General features: G+C 38.2%; 1 protein-coding gene and 1 pseudogene across 5 annotated transcripts in view; one reads left to right on the top strand and one right to left on the bottom strand.

Annotated features, from left to right (window-relative positions):
• Positions 1–14,273, bottom strand: part of CEP162 (centrosomal protein 162) — an 84,227-nt gene that overhangs the window by 63,301 nt on the left and 6,653 nt on the right. For all 4 annotated transcript variants that reach the window (XR_013813959.1, XM_079780188.1, XM_079780189.1 and 1 more), the window contains exons 4-8: positions 11,086–11,232; positions 10,595–10,778; positions 8,355–8,422; positions 5,809–5,927; positions 1,208–1,238 (exon numbers count right to left, since the gene is read on the bottom strand). Coding sequence is in view for 3 of the 4 variants with exons in the window: in XM_079780188.1 (XP_079636314.1) it covers positions 1,208–1,238; positions 5,809–5,927; positions 8,355–8,422; positions 10,595–10,778; positions 11,086–11,232 (549 nt within the window). In the remaining variant the exon portion in view is untranslated. The remainder of the gene's footprint in view (positions 1–1,207; positions 1,239–5,808; positions 5,928–8,354; positions 8,423–10,594; positions 10,779–11,085; positions 11,233–14,273) is intronic.
• On the top strand, positions 2,484–4,112 carry LOC307104922 (transcription factor BTF3-like; annotated as a pseudogene). Its single transcript has one exon. The product of its transcript is annotated as a transcription factor BTF3-like (transcript).

Here is a 14,273-nt window from a genome sequence, read left to right as displayed (position 1 = left end):
ACTTTTTATCTTGCATTAACTAAAACTTTGCATCCCTTATCCAACATCTTCCTATATCCTGAGCCTGGTAACCATTATTCTATCCTCCCTGTGATTTTGGCATTTTTAGATTCCACATATGAGATCATATAGTATTTGTCTTTCTGTGTCTGTCTACTATACTTAACTAAATGTCCTCCATGTTCATCCATGTTGTTCAAATGGCAGAATTTACTTTTTTTAAAGGCTAAATATGTATTATTATTTAAGTATTTAATCCATTTCAAATTGATTTTTTTACATGTTGTGGATAGGGGTCCAGTTTTATCTTCTGTATATGGCTGTTTTCCAAATGCCGTTTATTGGAGCGACTATTCTTTCCTGTGTATTCTTGGTGTCTTTGTCAAAAATTGTCCATTTATACATAGGTCTATTTCTGGAAACTCTATCCTGTTCCATTGACTTATGTGCATTTTTAATACTAATAGCACACTGTTCTGATTACTACAGCTTTTTAACAGTTTGAAATGTTAAATAGAAGTACATGTGATTCCTCCACTTTTGTTTTTTCGCAAGACTGAGTTGGCTATTTGGATCTTTTGTGGTTCCATATGAATTTTAAGATTGTTTTTGAAAAATGTCATTGGAATTTTGATAGAGACTGTACTCTATCTGTAGTTCACTTTGGGTAGTGTGGACATTAAAGCAATATTAATTCTAATCATGTACATGCGACATTTCCATTTACTGTGTCTGCTTCAATTTCTTTGATATTTTGTAGTTTTCAGTGTACATATTTATTACTTCCTTGGTTAAATTTATTCTTAAGTTTTTTATTCTTTTGAATGTTATTTTAAATGGGAATATTTTCTTTTCATGATGTTTCTCTGATTTTGGTATCAAGGTGATCTGGGTGTCATAAAATGAGTTTGGAAGTATTCCTTCCTGTTCTTTGAAAGATTTTTAAAAAATTGGTATTGATTTTTTGAACATTTGGTAGAATATAGCAATGAAGCTATCTAGTCCTGGGCTTTTAAAAAAAATTTTCTTAAATATAACAGAAGGATTCAAGATAGGCAGAAGAGACATATTACTGAGACAATCTGTGAACGTTAATTCATTAGAGATACTAAAAAACAAGTACAAATAGTGGTTTATTCAGAATTATTTAGATGAAATGCTGAACAATTTTTTTGCAAACTAAAACATAAGTATACACAATATTTACCATTGGCCAGCATGCCAGTTTTCTCTTCTTCCTAAATTAAAAGTAGAAAAGAATCATATCATTTAATATCAATGTTATGTAAAATGATAATGGAAATAGTAACAAAATTTGAAAGCCAGTGCTCTACTCCATTATGAAAAGATCAGGAAATGTTCTTTCTAGATTTATCACCCTCAATCAAATGATAATTCGACAGTACTAGAGAATGTAGCTATGAGAAAACTTACAGAAGTTTCTTCAGAATCTCAGCATTTACCAGTAATTAATTTAGGCCTTTATAAAAGCCTTGTTTAAAGTATCTAGATGCCCTCTGCTCATCTACTTTACTCAGAAATTCTTTTTTTTTTTTAACTCCAGGATAACATGAATACCTCATATAAGATTCCTTCTATTATAACATCAGCATTTCCCCCTTATTGTTAAGAATTAATGATTAAATATAATTTGTACTCATGGTTTCATCTACATTTTGAGAGAAAATTTTCAAAAAGGTAGGCCACCAAATGATAACATAATTGCAATTCATCAACATTATGGGTTCCCTTAGAATAACTTTTCTAATTAGTGTCACCTACATTCTCCCCTTGGATAGGCAGTATGTAGGATTACCTATATATACTAGAGGCCCAATGCATGAAATTTGTGCAAGAGTAGGCCTCCCTTCCCCCGGGCTGCCGACACTGGCTTTTCCCTCTGGCACCTGGCAGGCACCTGGGACCCGGGCTTCCCTCGCAGCCCCGGCTTCATCTGAAAGGTTGTCCGGAAGGATGTCCAGTCTAATTAGCATATTACGCTTTTATTATTATAGATAAGAGCCAAGCAACCAGAACAACAGTATGACCAGAACAACCAGTCACTATGATGGGCACTGAGGTGGCCAACTGGCCCCATTGGGGCCCTGATTGGCCCCCCTAACCTCCCACAGCCCCTCCCCCTGGCCAGCCCCACCCCCCATCAGTTCCCCCAACCCAACTGGGGGTGGGGCCAGCCAGCCAACCACCACGTCCCCCTCCCCCAGCTGGCCCACCCCAATCGGCCCCCCATCGGGGCAGGTCAGCCAGACCCCACCCGTGCACGAATTCGTTCACCGGGCCTCTAGTCTTGTTATAACAGAGCTTTATTACCTTCCTATTTTGATCATTATCCAAACAACTCTCTCCTAGGTTTCCACATTTAGGTTAACACATTTTTAATGCAGGCTACCCTTCCTTAATATAGCACACCACTGTGCCTTCTACTGACCTATTTATTTTTCATAAAATATTGTAATTGCCATATTCCAAGGATAAACCCCATTACATTTCTAAGGGTACTCATCAAATCTCTTTAATTTTGGGGTATTTCTAAGGTCACCTGGGTTTTTCCACCAAGCTACATGATACAGATACCCAAAGGCAAATTACTAGGTTAGAATAAGATAATTTTCTTAAGAATATTTATTAATACCCAAAAGGGTTCCTTACTTTTTAGATAGTTTATGGTTTCACACATGTTCGAAACATCTAGTCCTAACACATAGTACCAAAAGAGACTGTGTCCAGATCAAGACCAATATAATAATAATTGTCCTACCGGTTACTATTAGATAGTTCAAGGATACATTATATCAGGTAGGCAATATGCTGTAATACCCTTAACTAGTCTTGGTAAGAACTGAAAAATGAGATAGTACAGCAATGTTGAATGTGAAGAGAGTAATTTAATTTATGATCTCGGACACTAATTTTACTACTAGCATAAATACTAAGGAGGGGTATTTATTGTATTCACAAGGACAAGACCTACCAAAGAAAAGTATAATTTATTATGTCTGCTTAAAATTAGACTTGAGATTTTAATTAAGTTTTCAACTTCTAAAGCTTAAGGAAATTACTTGCCAAAAGATATCCTTAAGAATATCACCAACTGCCATATGTCATTAAGATTTATACCACACTGACATCCTACGTTAAGGAAATGTCTGTATGTTAAGAGACCTATAACTTTACAACAATAAGCAAGACTATAAAGAATTGATCTTGCGTCCCTGCATGTGTGCACTTATTCTCAGCTGGTCTTCCCTAGACCCCCTGAGCATCAGCCCTTGTCCCCCACTCAGCCCTGTTTCCTCTCCAACAAGATGAAAGAAACTATCAAGAATCAAGAGCAACTCGCCAAACTGCAGGCACAAGTGCGCATTGGTGGGAAAGGAACTGCTCGTAGAAAGAAGGTGGTGGTTCACAGAACAGCTACAGCAGATGATAAAAAACTTTAGTTCTCCTTAAAGAAGTTAGGGGTAAACAATATCTCTGGTATTGAAGAGGTAAATATGTTTTCAAACTAAGGAACAGTGATCCACTTTAACAACCCTAAAGTTCAGGCATCTCTGGCAGTGAACACTTTCACCATTACAGGCCATGCTGAGACAAAGCAGCTGACAGAAATGCTACCCAGCATCTTAAACCAGCTTGGTACAGACAGTCGGACTAGTTTAAGGAGACTGGCTGAAGCTCTGCCCAAATAATCTGTGGATGGAAAATCGCCATTACTACTGGAGAGGATGATGATGATGAAGTTCCAGATCTTGTGGAGAATTCTGATGAGGCTTCCAAGAATGAAGCAAACTGAATTGAGCCAACTTCTGAAGAAGATAAGCTTGAAGAAGTTTCTGGGAGCTGCTATTTTATATTATGACTGCTTTTTCAAATTTTGTTTATGGATCTGATAAAACCTAGATCTCTAATATTTTATAGCCAAACGCCCCTGGACATAGCAGCTCTTTTCAGTTTTTGCTTATACATAAATCATTCTTTGCAACTAATTAAGCTGAATAAGCTTGGGAATAAAGTTTGAAACAGGTTAATAAAGTTCTCTGCCTAGTATAGTTTTATTTTTTATTTCATTGACACTGATTTGTACACAGAAAGCAAAGTTGTTTGTAGAAAGCTAATCATGGCATATAATATGACATAATCTTTGATGGAATTTTATTAAAGACTAGAGGCCTGGTGCATGAAATTTGTGCATGGGGGGTGTGTCTCTCAGCCCAGCCTGCACCCTCTCCAATCTGGGACCCCTCAAGGGATGTCCGACTGCCCATTTAGGCCAGATCCAGGTAGGATCAGGCCTAAACGGGCAGTCGGACATCCCTCTCACAATCCAGGACTGCTGGCTCCCAACTGCTTGCCTGCCTGCCTTCCTGATTGCCCCTAACTGCTTCTGCCTGCCAGCCTGATCACCCCCTAACCACTCCCCTGCCAGCATGTTTGCCCCTAACTTCCCTCCCCTGCAGGCCTGGTCAGCCCTTACTGCCCTCCCCTTAAGGCCTGGTCATCCCTAACTGCCCTCCCCTGCAGGCCTGGTCGCCCCCAACTTCCCTCCTCTGCTGGTCTGGTCACCGCTAACTGCCCCGCCCTGCAGGCTTGATCGCCCCCAACTGCCCTCCCTTGCAGGCCTGGTCCCTCCCAACTGCCCTCCCCTGATGGCCTGATTGCCCACAACTGCCCTCCCTTGCAGACCTGGTCCCTCCCAACTGCCCTCCCCTGCTGGCCATCTTGTGTCCACATGGGGGCAGTCATCTTTGACCACATGGGGGCAGCCATCTTGTGTGTTAGAATGATGGTCAATTTGCATACTATCTTTTATCAGATAGGATAGGATAGAGGCCTGGTGCATGGGTGGGGGCCAGCTGGTTTGCCCTGAAGGGTGTCCCGGATCAGGGTGGGGGTTCCCTTGGGGTGTGGGGCGGCCTGGGTGAGGGGCCTGTGGTGGTTTGCAGGCTGGCCACGCCCCCTGGCAAACCAAGCAGAGGCCCTGGTATCTGGGATTTATTTATCTTCTATAATTGAAACTTTGTAGCCTTGAGCGGTGCCAAGCCTCCTGCTTGCTCTGTGGCCGCAGCCATTTTTGTTGGGATTTATCTATCTTCTATAATTGAAACTTTGTAGCCTTGAGCGGAGGCTTGGGCCCGCCAGGGCAGGTGGAAAGCTTGGCTTCCTCCATTGCCAGCAGCAACTCAAGCCTCCTGCTCTCTCCAGCTCCGTGGCTGCTGCCATTTTTGTTGGGATTTATTTATCTTTTATAATTGAAACTTTATAGCTTTGAGCGGAGGCCTGGGCCCACCAGGGCAGGTGGAAAGCTTGGCTTCCTCCATTGCCGGGGGCAACAAAGCCTCCTGCTCTCTCCAGCTCCGTGGCTGCCGCCATTTTTGTTGGGATTTATTTATCTTCTATAATTGAAACTTTGTAGCCTTGAGCGGAGGCCTGGGGCCGCCAGGGCAGGTGGAAAGCTTGGCTTCCTCCCTTGCCGGGGGCAACCCAAGCCTCCTGCTCTTTCAGTGGCTGCAGCCATCTTGGTTGGGTTAATTTGCATATTCACTTCTGATTGGCTGGTGGGCATGGCTTGTGGGTGTAGCAGAGATACAGTCAATTTGCATATTACTCTTTTATTAGATAGGATTTAACTGGTAGAATCATGTAACAACAAAAAAACAAACAGCAAACAAACAAAAGACTATAAAGAACTCCTTATTTTGAACTCTCCAAATAATAACAGCTAAAGTTATTGCCTGAATAACAGATAAAAGAATTTTCAAAATTGTCAAATACATAATTGATGTATACCTGTTTGGGTGCATTTATTTTTTCTGATTTGGAATTTTCTCTGGAATTAGTCTCTTCACCTTTAGTAGTCAAAGGTCCATCAATATCCTCCTCATCTTCAAAATCATCACTGTAATTTTCTGAAGAAAATAATTTTTTAAAATATAAGGATCACATAAAAAAAATCAATTTCCAGGATATGACTGATTTCAAAAGGAAGAATTCCACATAAGAATAACTTATTGAAATACTGACATAAATTAACAGATTTTTTGCAAAGATTTAATAATTCAATTCATAAGACTATCTTAATTTTATTCCATTTTTTGTACTTTCAAGTACTTTTTAATCTTGTATAGTATTAACTGACTAAAAATGTCTAGAGCTACCCAAAAGATTTTATGTCATCTTTAAAACAAATTTTAATATTTGTTTTTTAAAGACAAAAATCTTAAATTGCTTACTTATAAAAGCCAGCACTTTTGTAAAATGTTGATTCATAAAAGGACAGATTTTGCTTTTTTTTAAAAAAAGTTTTTTAAATTGATTTTCAAGAGAGAGAAGGGGAAGGCAGAGAGAGAAACATCGATGTGAGAAACATCAATCGGCTGGCAACTATGTGCCCCCTACCAGGGATCGAACCCACAACCCAGGCATGTGCCCTGCTTAGGAATTGAATTGGTGACCTTTTGGTGCATGGGACTATGTGCAATCAATTGAGCCACACAGGCTAGGGCTACTCATTTTTTAAGTTGATTTTTTTGGTATCTGAGGTATCTCTACTATAAGCCTTAAATGCTACTCATGAGAGGTCTATCTCTGATACTTCCCTTAGGAAATATTGACCTATATGACCTTCACTGTTTCCCAAGACTGGGCACTTCTCAGCTAAAGGCCCAAATTATATCTCAATGACTTTGCAGCAGATGGAAAGGGTGTGTCCATGTTAACATGATGCCATCAGACTATTTATTGAGAAGATAGGGCAGGGATGATTTGGCCAGGATTTATCCAAAAATTTGTAACTTGTTTATAGCTCTTACGAAGGATTGACTGAGACCTACAGGCTGTAAAGCATAATAACCTTTACAGGGTGGAATCAACCATTCTAGAAGGAAATGTAATCTTACTTGTAGTTCAAAAGAGAGATCACATTCAGAAACAGGATGGTCTGGTGGGAGAAAGACTGATGAGGTACTAGAGTCTGCTTCTGGAAAGACTGTCCTTCAGTCTTCTTTTAGAAAGGAGGAGACAACTTAAATGTAGTTATAAATGGAAGTGTGGGAATAAACTTGAGAGGGATTGGAAATTAAACAGAGATGCTTCCACTGAGACCTGCCTACAGAAACATTTCCACTTTAGTTCATAAGGAAGATGAGGTTGGAACAGCACGGGTATTGTAACCTAGGCAGATAAACTAGGTTACTTGGTTAACATCTATATTTGGAAGTTGAGAAGCTCACCTTTATCTCTCCTCCATTTGAGAAAGAACACTGGGATTTTTAAATATCAGTAGAAACAATTAAATTCACAGTTATTGAGAAATTACTTTGTATTAGACACTGTTCTAAGTTCTAGGACCAATATGAAAATGATGAAGATTCTAATATTCTAGGCAGGAAGCACTAAATTTTAAGTAACCTGAGAGATTAAATTTGCTTAAAAAGAGATGATGTACAAGGAGGGGGGAGACATGGGAGATTATGACAATGAACTTAGACAACTACTTGGGATTTGGGAACTACTTCCAATCAATGGAAGGGAATGTAGTGTTTCTGGGACCACAAACAGGTAGTATAAGAAACAGTGCGAGCAATATAACACTTAAGAGTGCAACCAGGAGCCAGAAGTCTTGGACTCACTACTTAGTTCTACTACCTTCAGCTATAGAACTGTCAGCAGTTGTAAAATATAATTTGAAAGTAGACTCTAATAAGATAAAGATGCATATTGTGAATCTTAGGACAATGAAGAGAAAAAATACAGCAAAAAGGTATAACCAGCCAAAAGAAGGGATAACGGAATACTATAAATACTCAATCCAACAAAATGCAAGACAAATAAAACAAATAAACAAAAAGATGGAAAGATACAAAAACAAACAGCAATACAGTAAGTAATTAATCCAAGAAATATATTTTTATAAAGTGTAAAAACACTTGAATTAAAAGTCAGAGATTGCCAGATTGGATAGAAAAGCTATCTATAAGAAAATCACTTTAAAACACAGATACATTAAAAGTCAAAAGATGGAAAAAAGATGTACTGACACAATTAAGCTTTAAAGGCATTTGTCTTGGCTCCACAGATTTCCCTGCCTCTAGCACAAAACTCCTTTTTTCTGTCTTCCCAGCTGGCCCACAGCCCACTCCCAACAATAAGGCAGTGGTGCACTTTTAACAACTTCCCGGTGGCTCAGGTTACAACACAAGCAATTCGCATTACCTGCTCAAAGCTCTTTCCGAGACAGTATGATTTCCCTTTAATTATTTTTTTCTTACCAGTATCTTTATTAAAAGCTATATTATCTTTTCAAATACTGTAAATTTTAAAACCAATGAAATTACCTGCCAGTTCTTCATGTTTTGATTCATTCTCATGTTTATCTTCAGTTAGTTCTATATTAGCTTGATTACTAGAAAAAATATTTATTTAATTTAGTATTACATGTTAATAATACATTTCCATGCAATCCTTTGTATATATTTTTAAAAATATCTAACATTATACATTTCTTCTCAATTTTATCAAAAGCAAAAAACTTGGGAGCTATAAGCAAAACATTTTGAAAATAACATTTCCTTAAAGCTTAATTGTAGCTGACAAAATAATACAAAGGAAAACATGTCATATTTTTTAACTCTATACATAAATTTGTGCATTTACATGTCTCAGGATCCAGATGTCCTTTTTACACTAAAGATTAGGACTTGACCACAAGTTATGAGAACCAGTGAAGTCTACAAGGAGGCCAGGAAAAAAATACCATAGTCATTTACATGCTAACAAGCAACTTAATCCTGAAATAGGAGCTAAATAGGAATCTTACCAAACTCGTGGCCAAGGTCACGGCTAGTGGGCCGCACGCCTCATTTAAAACCCATCTGCCGCGAGTTTGACACGCTTGTAAGAAAAACTCAAAAGGCAACAGAGAAGCTGGAGCAAGTCTGAATTGCACTGGATATATTAGTTCAGATATGCTTTCTTTCAAACCCAGGAATCAGTTCCACCTTTTTCAGCCCATCAATCCTGTCTCCAGTGAGATTAAAAGGTTCAAAAAATTATAAAACTACTAGAGGCCCAATGCACAAACTTCTGCAAGGGTCTCCGCCGCGGGGGCCCCCGCCCGCTGTGGCTTTGTCAGGAAGGACGCCCGGTCTAATTAGCGTATTACACTTTTATTATTATAGATATTAGTAATAGCAGAAAATAATTTTGCATTTCAATACTATGCTGCACTCTGACTAGTCTGTTTTAGAGCAAAAATATCAGTAGTTAAAAATTTTGTTAGGAAATCAGAAAAAAGTTAAATATTGCAAATGGGCAAAATCTTGTGACTAATAAACCTAAACAGGCTTAATCTATGTTGTCACTTGCGAAAGGCAATCACCATGGGTCTGCATGTTCCTGATGGGTATGCCAAGAATGCAAGGCATGGATCCCTCTTCCTAGGTCATTTCTCAGGGTCATGTTTGCCATGAGCAACCTTGAGAGATGAAGCAATGTTTCTGCCCAAAGAGAAGGCTTGTTTCCACTTTATCATAAAAAGTAGATTCTCTATGCTCAGTGACAGGTCCTCTCCTGTAAAGCAACCACCACGTGTGCAGACAGCCATCATGGACCCTTTGTGTTGCCCCATGGGTCCTGGGGGGCATAGGGAACTGAGGCAAATGAATTTGGCACTCACGTACTGAACTGCTTTTGTTGTGAGAAATAAGGCCCTTTGTTTCTGACCCAGGAATCTTGTGTTTGTAAGCATTCATAAAACTGGCAGGCTAACTTGTTAACGTCCAAGTAGGGTAACAATCTCAGAGCCTACACAATCCACGGTAGTCACTGCTTTGTCCACTATCTGTAAGAACCTAAGCCTCATGAGGAAAGCAGGTACTCTAATAACCAGAAGTTAGTATTCTCCTGACTCTTAAGATAATTATAGTTTTGTGTTATTCAAAATCTTAGAATTATAATCTGACTTTCACTTAAAATTAAAATATTAAATGATATATAAAACTGAGGAAATGAAAGATAATCAGGTTTCACAAAGATCTTGAAAATGTCAAAAGTCTACCATACTTACAGAGGACCAGCTCAGTCAACTAGTGGGATTTCCAGAATAAATGAGGTTTTCAGATAATCATTAGGGTGAAATATGCACAAAGGTAGGACACAAACCCTGGTTTGTGTCTTTGCTCCCTGGTTCCCCAACCCCTTTCTGTTCCGTTCCCCTCTGAGTATACAACAGCTCCTGAACTCAGTTGTTTACCTTATCTGTGGAAAACCACTTGACAAGTTACTTTCCTAGTAAGGTCTTTCTGGAAATGTGCTATTAGTCTCAGTAGTATCTCAGGCATGACATTCAGATATCTGGAGGCAGAGTGGGCTCTCGAATACAAATCAATGTATTCTGTTCACATAAAAGAAAAACTCTGACCAGCATAATAAACAGAGAATAGAGTTAAAAATAAGATTCTACTTTTGCCTGTTATAATATTTACCCATTTTAATCCATGTATATACCAGTCTTCCAAAAATATAGAAAAACACAAAAAAATCATTGAATGATTAGTTTATAATATATTTACATTACCTATGTAAAGCTTTAAAATGTGTTGAATCATTAGAATCCAATTCCTTATTTAATCTTGAATAATCAATGGAAGATGTTAACCCTTTCTCAAGTCTGGCAAAAAATTGCTCTTTTTCTTCTTTTTCTTCAAATGTGTCCAATCCCAATCCGAGAACACTTTGATTGATCTCAGAAACTATTCTCTCTAAATGAAGGCACAAATACATTTTATTAACATACAGAATTTTGATAAAATTTTAGTGATGCATTTATTGACATTATATAGTAAAATTATAAAAAATATAAAACATACTTTACTTAATCTTTCACCCAATATACAGTAGATGTATATTCATAATCAATAAGCAAGATATAAGGCTTCTCTAGAAGTATACTTGTAAACCTTTTAGGAAGATATTAAATCTAAGTGCTTTAAGATTGTAATTTTTGTAAAAATTCTGATTATAAGCATAGTAACTAACCTGTCAACTCATATGTCTCACATTTCTTACCATTTGTTTCTAAGCTGTCAATACTTAGGATAGAGGTTCCACTGCTCTTGAGAAACTGAATCCTCTCAGCAGACTCCTCTTCTATTTCCATAATAGGCTGAGAAGTCGTCTTTGTTTTCAGATAGCTTACATTTGTTCCAAGCTGTCCTAGGGATGGGATTTAATATAACAGGATATTTATATTCAGGACATTGTTTTGACAACTATGCCAACAACATACTATTACACTAATTTTGTGGACAGTAGCTATAAAATAAATCTAATCTATTAAATAAAAATCCATCAAACCTAAAATTCACAAAAGAAAAATTATATTTGTTTGCAGTGTATCTTAAGAATATTTTAAAATTTTGCATTATGAGGGCGAAAAGAACGCAGCACTTTTATACAGTGTACCATGCTATTTTAAAGAATAGTGTCTGCCCTATGTGAAGGAAGAGTAGTAAATAACCAGCTGAAATGGAAAAGGGAGACAATTCCAGGCAGAGGGAAGAGGAACAAAGGGTCAACAATGTGAGGAAACGGCCACATATGAGGATGCAAAAAAGCCAGTGAAGGTGGGTGTAGAGAGTGAGGGTAAGTCAGGGTAGAAATAAGCACAGAGCAGGAGCTGATGGCTAGACCATTCTCATCCTCACAGGCTAGGAGTAAGATTTTCTCTTTATTCCAAAAGCAATAGAAAACAATGATAAAGTTATGTAATATCAAAATTTCTTTATCCTAATAGTACACATTTATTGTAAAAAACTGATATATAGAGAAAGTAAAAGATTACATTACATGATAGAAATACGTATTAAGATTAGAAAAATATAACTTTTGCTTAGCAGGAAGCCTTAAGAAGTCACAAATTTTGAATGCAATTTCCTAATTAGTGTCCTCTTGAAAAGGGTTCAGAATCTATTTATTATATGGCTTTAGGTGTGCATAATGGTTTTATAGCTCAAATAATTTCCACAGCTGCAGAAAATCAAGAGACAATCAAGAGACACGTCAAAAGAGAAAGTGCATGCCATGGCTGGGGTGCTGTGGTGCTATCTGTCTGGGTTTCACCCTGGTTCCAATGCTGGACGCAGGGATGTGACCCATGCTAACCGAGCTCACGAGAGACTACTATAACCGAAACCAAGGTTCAACTGAGTTATTTGTAATGAAGAGGACACCCAGCAGGAGGATTAGACAGTTTTACCCTCCAGGCCAGTGGTTTTCAACCTTTCTAATGCTGCGACCCTTTAATACAGTTCCTCATGTTGTGGTGACCCCCAACCATAAAATTATTTTCGTTGCTACTTCATAACTGTAATTTTGCTACTGTTATGAATCGTAATGTAAATATCTGTGTTTTCCGATGGTCTTAGGCTCTACAGCAGCGGTTCTCAACCTGTGGGTCGCCTAAGACCATCGGAAAATACAGATATTTACATTACGATTCATAACAGTAGCAAAATTACAGTTATGAAGTAGCAACGAAAATAATTTTATGGTTGGGGGTCACCACAACATGAGGAACTGTATTAAAGGGTCGTGGCATTAGAAAGGTTGAGAACCACTGCTCTAGGCAGAACACTCTGTCTTTATGGTAACTGAAAGAGAAAGCAAAATTATAAGGCTGGAGTTCTCAATGTTGATGTTTAATGGCATCTATCTAGGGTGGGTAATGGGTTCCTCTCCTCAAGAAGGTGTTGACATCTCCCTCAGAAGCTTCTACACCTGGATGAGAGGAACCATCTAATACTAAGAGTCACCTAGTACTCAGAACATAACATAAACTCTGTAACAGTTTGTGACTGAACAAGGGATCAGATTATGCCCTTGGGTGGAGAAACTCTCTCCCTTTTGTGTAAAAGGACAATGTCAAAGTTTGTTTCTATTTATGTATTTATTTATTAAATATGATTTTCTTTATTTCAGAAAGAGGAAGGAAGAGGAGAGAGGGTTAGAAAGATCAATGACGAGAAATATTGATTGGCTGCCTCCTGCATGCCCCCTACTGGGGATCGAGCCTAAAACCTGGGCATGTGCCCTGACCAGAATTGAACCTTGACCTCCTGGTTCACGGGTCAACGCTCAACCACTGAGCCACACCAGCTGGGCAAAGTTTATTTCTTAAGTTTCCTTCCTTGCATCCTTTACTCGTCAAATACACCACTGATAGATAAATCCTTTTAAAAATTAATAATACCTTTAGTCAGACTACCTTCGAGTGTTAGTCTAGGACCTATTCTTTCCCTTTGAAATAAATTTACACATCATTCCATCTCTGATTATTTTCTAGAAAAGATACTTTAATGCTAATTAACTCTCAAATCTTTGTCAACAATTCCAATAGCACTTCATCATATTATATTCTTTACAACGAAGGGAAAGATTCTAAAAATGAATTCTTCACATGCAAACTTTAACACTGTTGTATAGTTTGGGGATTTATGAAAAAAAATGCACTGAATTTTTCAATTAATCAATTCCTTATTTACATTATTAAGAACAGATAAATGACTACCAAATTCACTCTTACATTCATTTGTTGAACACATTCATTATTTACTATTTTACTATTGAGGGTCAGGAGATACAAGGAAGTGTTTCCTGCCCTCACAAAGCTGCCAACCTCAGCAGTAGGTTACAAGTATTACCACAATGCATAAATGCTATTATGGTGTTTTGACATTGAAACAAAGGAGAAAATAATGCTGTTGATAAGGCAGTTAGAAGAGTTAGGGAAGGATTGCAAAAGAGGTAACACCAAACTTTACTGGACAAGAAGGATGAGAGGAAAGGCATTCTAGCAGCAAGAAAGCATGAGCTAAGCATACAGGCATGGAGTCTGTAGTGCTTCCAGGAGAGAAAGAATAACCGAGCATGGCTGGAGCACACGAGGCTAGAAAGGAGGGTTCCAGTCAGATTATGTAGAGCCTTAACTGTCACATGAGGGCATTCGGGCTGTTTTTTGGGGAAAAACAAAAGCCATGGGTAAATTTTCCCCCTAGAAAAGAGATACTAAATCTTATCAGTTTATAAAATGGTGCGTAATGATCCACAAGCAGTGTGGACATAGGTATTTCATGGTCGTCTCAGTTCCTTAGAGATAAGGTGATCACCATATATAGTACACTGAAGAAAACACTCCAGAGCAGCGGTCACCAATGGGCGGTCCGCGGACCACTAGTGGTCCGTGAGGTCCGAAAGGT

Source organism: Cnephaeus nilssonii, assembly GCF_951640355.1.
Source record: "Cnephaeus nilssonii genome assembly, chromosome: 9".
NCBI classification, from domain to species: domain Eukaryota; kingdom Metazoa; phylum Chordata; class Mammalia; order Chiroptera; family Vespertilionidae; genus Cnephaeus; species Cnephaeus nilssonii.
This window is presented reverse-complemented; position numbering and strand designations above follow the sequence as displayed.